This window comes from Hyposmocoma kahamanoa, unplaced genomic scaffold, assembly GCF_003589595.1.
Source record: "Hyposmocoma kahamanoa isolate Upper Pololo Valley unplaced genomic scaffold, ASM358959v1 168, whole genome shotgun sequence".
Classification (NCBI taxonomy): domain Eukaryota; kingdom Metazoa; phylum Arthropoda; class Insecta; order Lepidoptera; family Cosmopterigidae; genus Hyposmocoma; species Hyposmocoma kahamanoa.
In genome coordinates, this window is record NW_020653608.1 from 1,012,356 (window position 1) to 1,023,933 (window position 11,578).

The following is an 11,578-nucleotide window of genomic DNA, read 5'->3' on the forward strand; positions in this document are numbered from 1 at the left end:
TTAAAATGAAAAGAGTGCTTATGCGCTTATTTTAAAAAGCAGACTTTTTTAGTGCTTTTCGTTTAAACGGCCACCTCTATTTATTATTCTGTAAGGATTTTTTACATTCCGGACCATAGCCTATAAATTAAATTAATAACTATTAAATTAATTATCTGTAATTTTTCAAAACAACATTTTTATCTTGGTTTAATATTAAAATCTCTCCTTCCAACTCTAAGTCAGACTAGATGGCATCAGAAAGGATACGAAATAATATTTTGGTGGCAAACATTTGTTTTATTATATATAACATGTATCTCAAAAATCAATGAATAAGGCAAATATTAAATTTCATTTAAGTTAAAATCACATAATAAAACATTTGTGTTCACACAATACAATTTCATTATAAAGGTGAGTGTTCACTAGATCAAACTGTTGTAGTGATGTTGAAAATTTCATTTAAGTTAAAATCACATAATAAAACATTTGTGTTCACACAATACAATTTCATTATAAAGGTGAGTGTTCACTAGATCAAACTGTTGTAGTGATGTTGAAAATGTAGTAGTAACTACATTTTGCATAAGTAGTTTGTAAAGTAAATAAATGTCAGACTTGTTCTCTGAAGTCTGTAACTACCTTTTTCAAGGTGAGAGTGAATAGATACCTATATAATTACAGGTTTGTATGTTCTATCATTGACCTCTATTGCCGACCTCATTGCCACTTTCCACCAAGTGAGATAAAGGTCTGTACACTGGCTGGAGCAGTGGTTCACTGACAGCATGGAATAATTAAAAACTTTGTCAGTCATTCTCAGCAAGCCGCCAGACCGTTGTGTGTTTTACCTGTTTATGTAATTTCCGTTTAAATATATTATTTGAGTACTTACTTGTTATTATAATTGTTCACTTGCATGTTAACAACTTATTTTATACCTTTAAAGAAACTTTATTACATGTCATACAAAACCCTTTCCGGGGCAGAATAGGCCCAACTTAGAGGAGGTAGAAACAATACAAATCTTGTGAACTCTTAATATTCTTGAATGCTTTTGCCCTTGGCTATTTTTGCTAGTTATCCATTTCAAAATTTATCTTTAAGGTCATGCTGTAGATGAGTCTTCGGACCAGTTGTATGAATTACGAGCATTTAAAACCATTGTCATTCTCATCTACAGACTAACTTCACTCACTGTTTGAGATAGGCCTCCTTCCACCGAGACCTCCTTCACTGTTTGAGACAGTCTTCATCCACCGCAATCTTGCGCTAATATCATTGACTTAAGGTCTGCTACTATCTCAATGTTCTCTACCCATCATTGTAGGATGTAAATATGAATAATGCATCATCACCAAAAATACCAAAAGCACCAGTGAGTTTTTTAGTTAGTGCAGTTGAATATATAATACTGACAACTTTTGCACAAGTTCATTAAAGTGGCAATTATTGTCCGTTATTGGACTGCACTTAGATTATAACCCATGGCATGGAGTCTGATGATATCATTGAAGTTTGAATGATAAAACGTTTTATAGATTGCATTTGTAATCAATACCACTGGTGAATGATAAAGTAAAGTAAAGTCTGAAAATAAGTTAACAATGTGCTAAAACTTTAAATAGTAAATGAAAAGGACTATGATCATCAACCTAACATTGAAAATGAATGAATAGTTTGGAAGTAACATAATATCTAACTGAGATTTCTTTTATTGGATAAATGAATTGTATAGTGTGAAGGTATTTATTTTTGGAAGAAATTGTAATTTGATTGTGATTTGTTGTATTTTGATAATAAAAGTCACCACACATATCGATGCGGAATCTTGCACACGGAACGTCCGCATAAACGCTCGAACGTCCGCGTAGACGCTAAAACGTCCGCGTGGACGCTGGAACGTCCGCGTGGACGCTCGATCGACTTTATAGTTGCTCGAACGTCCGCGTAGAGGCTCGAACGCCCGCGTAGACGCTCAACTGCCTATTTGATATTAAATTTCTTTGTAATACTTTCTCTTTTATGTTAAGTATCATTGTTGATATTAGAATGGGTTAACAAGTCACTTTATGTTTGCTCTCGGTTTAGTGAAGCTATCAATAAATCTGCTCTGAGAACATAAAATGTTCTCGTGTCAATAATAAATAAAACAAATTCAATAACTATTATATGAGAACAATACTTTATTTTCAAAATAAATGAAAACACAACGCGCAATTATTGGATAAATAATTCCAAGTCTTGTAAGTCATTCTGAATCGTACATTTGCGCAGTGAGTAACGAAGTGGTTATATCCTCTCTGTGAGTATTTATTTATTTATTTGAATGTACGTAATTGTGAATATTTAAAGTAACAATATTTTAAGTGTGTGAGATGTCGCCTGTACATCCACTACTTCTGTTGTACAGTTCTTTTGACACAAGTAGGTACTGACATTTTTGTTCCCATTTGTATGTTTGCTTGTGTTTTTTTTTTGTATTTTTGTCATGTTGTAGGTACATAAATAGAAAGCATTTTTTCACTGATTCTCTAGCCACTGCATCACAAATTAAAAAAAACTCAAAAAGCGCGACAATACTATACTATGCACTAAAAGTTGACTATTCAGCAATGATAATAGAGCAGTGTCTCACCGTATCTCCCGCGAATTGACTTATGATACAGGAACGCGACACAGGGAGGTTACAGGCACACTGAGGCGACAGACATATGAGACGAGATTGACATAGATACATTGAGGCGATAAGTACAGTTAGGCGACAGATACAGTGAGGCGACAGATGCAGTGAGGCGACAGATACAGAGAGGCAACAGACACACCGAGGCGACAGACATATGAGACGAGATTGACACGGATACAGATAAGTACAGTTAGGCAACACATACAGTGAGGCGACAGATGCAGTGCAGCAACAGATGTAGTGAGACGACTGATACAGTGAAGCGGCAGATATAGTGAGGCGACAGACGCATGAGACGACAAATACAGAATGACACGGATTCGTTAAGGCGATAGACACAGTTAGGCGACAGATACAATGAGGAATCAGATACAGCGAGGCGACTAATATAATGAGGAGACTGACGCATGAGACGACAGACATTTTCGAAAATCAAATAATTCGTGTTTTATTATAGACTCTATGAAGAGGGATTAGGGAAATACAAACGTGATACAGTAATGACTCGACATAAAAGGAACGATTCTCGTTTCGAAGCCTGTTTTTGATTTGTCAATCATCTAGATAGATGGGAAAAAAACACATATCCGTGCTTGGAAATTATTTAAATAGCATATCTCGCTTAGACACGGATTTTACTTTTACACGTTTCTCAATGTAGTAGGCAGGTATAAAGATTTTTTTTATTTATTCTACGTAACAATTGCGTCATACCTATACAAACAACTAAAAACCTTTTCAACACGCCGCATCATCCATAAATGAGGCAATTATTGTGTAATTTTCTGACACTAATAACCCTTTATAACAGGCAGAATGCTGCAAAAACTGGCAATAGGCATCAGTGTAGGCACAGCGTGCGCAGTGAACACAACTGGGACACATGTACGGTTGCTGTCTACAGCCATGAACAGGATTGATTCTAACTTCTTTTTTAGGCAGGTATGTTATTGTAGATTAATATATTTATGGTTATTTAACATCCTGCATGATGTTTTTACTGTCTCATAGTGATTATAGAGAGATGAACTCATAAAATCAGTCATTGTAGTACAAATAATTCATTTATAATTATCTATTGTTTAGATTTTATATTAAAATTTGCAATAGAGTTATAAGCATGTTATTTTATGTAAATTATTATTTTTATATGTACACTAATTACCTATAGAACCGCTTGTGTTTTAAAACTAAGTTTATTGAATTAAAATTCAAACAATAGTTTGATAGAACACGATTGGGATTGATGGAAGTAAAGTTGAAAAAGTAAAAGAGTTTATGTATCTGGACTGTATGTTATAAGGGTCGGTAACACATTGAAAGAAGAGTAAAAAAAGGGAAAGCAGTGAAAGTGGTAATTTATGTGCGATTAGTTTTAAAAGGCACGAATAGCGGCGGACAATGCAGTTTTGATTCAGAAATGATATTCCTCAGAAAATATTTAATATGCAGTTATATGATACAGTTAAGAGTAGAGTGATTCAAGAATTATGTGGTTTGGAAGAGGACGCTGGTACAAATCCGGTTCGAAGGACCTAGTGGTCCTTCGCGACGGATTAGAATCAACGTAATGTGTAGACGGACCGTACACCTGTACAATGGAAAATGTAGGACGTCTAAGGGAAGTCGTTTCTCTGGTCTGAGGTTTAGAACTAACCCCGTCGTCTTTTGTCTAAAATGGTCTAAAAGAAAGTCGGTCTAATTTTAAATCTCTGCTTGACTATCTTTGTGGCTAGTCTTTTTATTTGTAATTTTAAGTGGCGGTAAACTACAAGCCTGTCCATAAAAGTTGCAGTGCCACTCAGAGCTTTAAATCGCAAAGAGCTGAGGGGCACTCCTATTGCGCCCGTTACCGTGAGACATGAGACACAAGTCTCATGTGCCTGTAATTTCACCAATCTGTAGTCAGTCGTCTGGTCATACATGGAGGCTAGACGAGTAGATGAATGGGGAAAGGTATGTTGAGATAGTTTGAGCACATGGATCAATGAAAGTAGAGCGGCGAAAGAGATGTCTAGAGCCAGCGTGGAAGCAAAATATAGAAAGGAGACGGCCACGGGGAACGTATAATTATTATTATAAATAATTAAAACATGCAAATCACCATACTCATTCAAATATTTGTATGAAGAATGGCTGCAGAAACAACAGAAGATTTCGTGCTGTTGGTTGAAGGTAAAGTAGGTTCTGCTAGGTTAATATAATTAATAATATTCAATTAAATTTCATTCTCTGCCTGTGCTATTCTATGTATGTACCAAAACGCTTTTTACACTTTTTTGCTGCATGGTCGGTGCGCGTGTTTGTAGTTTGGTATAAAGATTTTAAGTGGAATTAATTTATTTTATAGATTATTTTTAAATTTTATTTTATAAAATAAATTCTATATATACATACATATAATAATATATATAGGGTGTCCCAAAACTCAACGTCAAGCGGTCACTGGGCGAGAGGCCAGGTTATATCAGTTCTGGTAAAAATAAAAAAAAAATCCATGTCACTTAGTTAAGTGATAATAGGCATTTTTTTGAAAATGTTGAAAATCGATACCCTAGGCCACATGTTTAGGTACTGTCATCACAAATTTTCAAATTTTGGAGTGATTTTTTTTAACGTCATCATAAATAACCATGCTATTTATTGCAGTCACAAATCAAACATTAAACGTTATGAGTTTAGTAGAAAAAAATAAGTTTCATTGAGTCGTAGCTTAAAAAAATATGTCAGCTAGCTTAGACACTTCATATTTTTTAAAAAATGTACTACACTACCCTGGGCAAGTTATTTTAAAAGATGGCCCATATAATCAAGATTTCAAAATGGTACAATACTTGCCACTCTTCATTCCATAAAAAATATTATAACTTATTTTTTGCAAAAGGAGCTCGTTTCAAAAAAAACTCATGCCATGATAAATAATACTTTTGTGTGCTCAAAGATTGGCTTTAACTTCGCGGAAAGGAGATGGTCATATATATATATATAATAATTACATATTTGACTAGAAACAGCATACTGCAGTGTCTACAGCGACGAATATACTTCACTTGTAGTTCTCAATTATATACAAGGCGAAGCCTGAGAACCAGCAAATTGCTGAGGCTGTTACCTTTTCTTCAACACAGCCATGTATTTCAAGTTTTTTTATTAAGTGTTGAAGAATAAAGTGTTTTTATTTTTTTATTTTTTTTTACAAGCTTGGAAATGGTACTATTTTCCGTAAACATAATATAATGCATTTATTTGCCAGAATACTCGTACAGTAATTATACAGGTCTTAAATAAAATTATGTACATTGAATTCAACCTGCAAGCAGATGTGCAATTAGTAATGGAATTTAATGGTTGGTCTCTATAGTTTCAAATTAATGTACAGCAGAATTTGTAAATTCTAAGCATTCTTTATTACTATAGAAGAAATTTGGTCAATTGTAATTTAGAAGTATGTCCTTGTAATAATTTAATTTCGTTTGGTAATTTATTTAAATTAAAGGTACATAATGTCGAAGCAGTTATTCTTAAATTACTTTATGGGAACGAGGTTGGTATGAAGAAAAGGTTCATAATTTTTCCTCTAGTTTGCCTTTGAATGACTTCACCACGTGTTTTAAAATATTGGATGGAAGATGAGAGTTGACAAATACGCAGATATATCTAATGTACATTCATGGCAAAGGCAATATGTAATTAGCGTTTTAAACAACGGTTTTGCAGCCGTCGTCGAACCACGCACCGCAAATCGCCCGAATACACTTCTTCTGAACCTTAAATCCTTACCTACAATTCATTGATGGGAGCTCGTAAAAGAAGCCGGCAAACCGTTTTGCTTCCTTGTGACGTTCCTACCCACTTCTGTAAAATATTACGAGGCCGTCGAAAAAAGATGCAAGTAAACAAATAAATACTTTCGGAATAGTGTCAAAAATAATTCACAATAAATTATATAATATATAAATTAAAATTACAGGTTGTCAAAAGTTAAGTTTAAGTATATTAAAAACTATTGTATTATGTATGTCTAATATTAATGCAAACCATCCTATTCTTCACTGTAAAATTGTAATAGCGAAAAATAGGAGAAATTTAGTTCCGAAATAATTATCACTTTTTTATAAAAAAAACTGACCTCAAACGTTCGTGGAATTACATCAATTTGCCAAGTTTTATTGAAATCGGTTACCGAAAAGTGCACGAAACCAGATTCATCTCCTAGGGTCGTATTCTAGAACTCTATTCAATGCTCAAGTCAGGATTGCACTGGCAACACAAGCACTGGAAATACGACCCTAATGGCAGGGACTTGAGTACGATTTCGAGTGCTTTAAACCATACTCAAATCATGAATTGAGCATTGAGTAGAGTTCTAGAATACGACCCTTAGTTTGCCACCCTTATAGGTGGAATATTTTCTTTAAATTTAAATGGGATGAATACTCAGGTACCCTCTTTTCAACAAAAAAGAATCATCCAAATTGGTTCAAAAATTATAGTAGCCGGAGTAATTGTGTAACATACATAAAAAAACTGTCGAATTGAGAACCTCCTCCTTTTTGAAGTCGGTTGAACATATCTGACAACAGCAGTTATTGAGATGTGTAAAATGTTCACAGATTCGATTTTATAAGGAATTATCGAAATTATTCTACGTAAGTCAAGAATATTTATACCAAAACTTTCGCCACCACCATACATCAGCCGTCATACGTTAAAAAATTTGTTAAAAAACTAATTTAAAAGAGTAAAATTAAAAACTAATTTTTTAACGTAAACTAATATGGCGACCGTGAGCGTAATTAAATAACAAATGAGGCCCGACACACAAAAAGTACAGTCGAATTGAAGTCGGTTAAATAATTTTAATTTTGTTTAACAATCTCGAAAACTTAGAACTCGATGTTACAAACTTTTGTTAATGGCGCACTTGTAGTAGGAAAAAGCAACAGTCTTTATCCATGTGCACACGATAAGACTATAATATCTTACACTGTGTAATAAAATACATATTATAGATAGAAATAGCTGTTGTGTTATCTGAGAAGATAATGGTTTGCACCGGCATTAAATATAAACGCATAAGAGTGTTAACTATCATACTTAAATGATTAAATAATAATACAAGGTAATTTTTTTATTAATTCGAAACAGCTTAACGGTATGTTATCTTTATAACAAATATCTGTTAAAAAAATATTTTCGTAGGTATTTCATGAGATTCAAAAAGGCTGCAGCTGAAATCGATACCTCTATGTACACTACGCCAACTTAATTTTTTGGTAATTTTCTGTTTTTAATGTAAACAGCCTTATTTTATTTACAAATATTATGCTCCCCGAATTTTGTGAAAAAAAAAAGAAAAAAAAACGAATTAAAAAAAGACACAAAAAACAAAATAAAAACAGAGATGACCAAAAAATAAAGTTGGTGTAGTGTTCATGTATATCGAAATATGCCAATTTATTTATTTCTTTAACTTTATTGACCACAAGGTATAATGGTACAGAAGGCGGACTTAATGGTAAAAGCATTCTATACCAATGCCAATTTCATGCACATTTGGATCTCTGGTGGAAACCTTGGGGGTGACAGGTGAAACTTCTCGTTGTGGAGCTTTCCATTCGCCTTATTCAAGCGGTGACCAGACGATCAGCTGTTACTTCCACCAAGTTAGCGTGACCCCTGACTACGATAAATATATCTTAGGTTTTCGCGATTGCCATATCGAGCCCTCCTACGTAAAGTATCGTATGTCGAAATTGCCAAGTTTACAGGGCAGCGTTTCAAAGTTCTCCGTTTTATTTGGCAAAACCTTATTACTGACATAGAGTGATCATCTAACCGACATCTAGGATTTTACAATACTCTATGTGAGTAACGAGCTTTGCCGAATAAAACTGAGAAATGCTAAAGTTACGTGTTATGCTCATTGCAGTGAATTGAGAACTTTAAAACGCTTCCCTGTAAACTTGGCAATTTCGACATACGATATTTAACGTAGGAGGGGTCGATATATCGGAAATGAAACTATTTTTAATCGACTTCATAAAAGGAGAAGGTTCATAATATGACTGGTTTTTTTGTATGTATATTACGCGACAACTAAAATGTGTGAAACGATTTTTATATTCTTTTTTTTATTGGAAAGAGGGTACCTCAATATAGGCTCCATTTAATTTTGAAGAAAATGTTTCAACTCAAAGGGTGCAAAGTAGGGGATGAAACCGGTTTCGCACACTTTCCGGTAAACGATTTCAATAAAACTTGGCAAATAGATGTAATTCCACTAATATTTGAGGCTGGTATTTTATAAAAAAGTTCTAATTATTTCGGACCTATAATTGAGGTTATCAGCGCAATAGGCTCAATTTATATTGCGACGGAACGGAATGGAAGCGAATATTTGTAACGATATTGTATATGGCATAATGAACTTTATGGTCAATGTAAGGGCGCGTTCCCACTATGTCGTGACGACAGATTGTCGATTGTTGAGCTTGCTCGCACGAGGTACCATTCCTTTTGTGTATGTCTGGATCACCCTGGGCTACAATCGGCGAGTACTTTCCACCAATTGGCAACTCCTTTCACCACGTTGGCAAGCATTACAATGTTTGCCATCGATACGATAACCATACACGTATTAACGCAGTTGGGTAATTTTCATGTTAGTTTTCTCTACCTAATTCCGGTGGAAACTTTTATTATTTAAGTATGCAAGTATATTATCGTGAAATATTAAACAGTGGCAAGTATTACAGTGTTAGCCATCGATGCGATAAGAAGGAGATTTGAAATGATAGTAAAGTACATGATCATTTTATTTTTAGATGCTATTTTCATGTATAATAAATGGTAACCTATCACAAACTCGAATAATTTTTTTTTCGAAATAACGTTTGTTCGAATTTTCATTACACCGAAAACCGAATTATAACGAAACCGTTGTTCTTTCAGGATATGTTGGATGTTTATTAGGTTAGGTTAGGTTTAAAAGAAAAAACATTTTCTCTCAAAATTACTTTCGAGGTTATGAAAATTCGAGCAAACGTTAATTCTGGAAAATGTCATTTCGGACTACTGATAGGTAACCATAAAAAATATTTAATTAATATTTTTTATACATGAAAATAGCATCCATAGATAAAATAATTATATTTATTTTTAAAGCATAGATTTCCAAACTTTTTGTGTCACCGCCCACTTAGGCAAAATAAAAAAAAATTCAAGCCTACGCCCACAAAAATAATTGAAAACTCGATAACTTAACACAAAAAATCTCAAGGAAAAAAATCCTATATGTATGTAGTGTAGTCTTTTTTTTTTCAAATGCTTCCGTTGCCCCTACCGCCCCACCTAGGACTCTTCAGGGCGCACTGGACCACTTTGGGGAACTATGTTTTAAAGTAATATTGTAGAAAAAAATGTAATGTGGGTTACACCACTTGTGCTCCGATAGCACAGATATTTTTATGGTGTAGTTATTAATGTTATATAATTTCATTGTTACGTTATGTTTTCATACATAAATATCAACAGTGTTTAAATATGAAGTAATATTACAGGGCGAGCTTCTTTGTGATTATTTCTTATCATTAACTTTGAAAGCTCATACTAATCGACTTTGTATCCATATTCGTAAAAATTCCATGAACTTTAAAATGTTACAATAATCTTCAAATAAGCAAGTAAGCCCCTACGATGCATTTTAATTTATGGGGGATCGCTTGGTTGATGAATGAAACTCCGAGGTCGAAAGTTGGCAGAAGTATAATTTATTTGTCAAAAAGGCGCTATATTTATACTAAACCTAAATACAAAGTTAAGCCAATGGAGAGCCTACATTAATAAAACCCAATCAGAGGCTCCATATTAAATGCGAGAGCGGGACAGATGAATTGCTGTCTCGCTAACATAAAAATACGCGGTGCGTGGCCTCTAAAGATGAGGAAAAACTGCTTATTTTTTTAAACGTTTAAACGTTATGCTTTTTTAAACGCATTTTCGCTTAAACGCTTTTTAGTTTGAAGCTAACAAAATCGTTTAGAAAACGTTTCAGCGCATAGACTTTTGTGTTTTTTTGTAAAAAACGAGTTAATTTTTATTATGACATAACATTATTGTATTAACATTTTGTTCATTGGCGTTTAAAAGCGTTCAAAAACATAAGTTGTTTAACTTTTGTAGTTGTTAACCGTTGAAATGGAAAAATGCTTATTTTTTTAACGTTAAAATGTACGTTTAAAAAGCGTGCTTTGTAAAAGCGCTTTTTACCTAAACGCTTTTTAGTTTGACGCTTAAAAAGTCGTTTAGAAAAACGCTTAAGCGCATAGACTTTATGTTTAAAAGCAACGCTTACGCTTAAAATGAAAAGCGTGCTTATGCGCTTATTTTAAAAAGCAGACTTTTTTAAGTGTTTTTCGTTTAAATGCCCACCTCTAGTGGCCTCGCCGCGCAGAACAGATGACGTTTGAACGTTGATGCTAGTTCCCATACATTCAAATTTCTGTGTTGTAATATCTGCTTAACGAAAGTTTTTTTATCCGTTACAGCTGTTCGATACAGTAAGCAGCACGTACACTTATCTACTGGCGGACACGCGGACAAACGAGGCTGTCCTTATAGACCCAGTGCTGGAACACGCTGAGAGAGATGCTACTTTGATCAAACAACTGGGTTTCCGTCTTGTTTATGCCAGTTAGTATAATCAAAATATATGTCAATTGAACAGAAATCTTTGATTCAGTAAAACGCAGTTCACATATTTGATTGACCAAGAAATTGGTTACCATATAATAACGAATAAATCAGCCATATCATAAATTTACTCCTTTATCTGGTGCGATAAAGAATAATAGCTACCAAATCAGCCACCTTATAATACCCAGCAAATCAGCCACCTTATAATACCCA

The 11,578-nt window shown here is 33.9% G+C and overlaps 1 protein-coding gene across 1 annotated transcript; it reads left to right on the forward strand.

Moving 5' to 3' along the window:
- The first annotated feature begins 75 nt into the window (after positions 1-75).
- Positions 76-11,561, forward strand: LOC113225623 (persulfide dioxygenase ETHE1, mitochondrial-like). Its single transcript, XM_026457982.1, has 3 exons — positions 76-90; positions 3,480-3,610; positions 11,218-11,561. The coding sequence occupies exons 2-3, from the start codon at positions 3,485-3,487 to the stop codon at positions 11,365-11,367; spliced, it is 276 nt and encodes a 91-aa protein (XP_026313767.1). The 5' UTR covers positions 76-90; positions 3,480-3,484; the 3' UTR covers positions 11,368-11,561.
- Positions 11,562-11,578: the final 17 nt, after the last annotated feature.

Bases quoted from the DNA above. Each gene is read 5' to 3' on its own strand.
- LOC113225623 (XM_026457982.1), top strand. From the start codon at position 3,485: ATGCTGCAAAAACTGGCAATAGGCATCAGTGTAGGCACAGCGTGCGCA. The intron at 3,611-11,217 runs GTATGTTATTGT...TATCCGTTACAG, and splicing joins CTAACTTCTTTTTTAGGCAG to CTGTTCGATACAGTAAGCAG.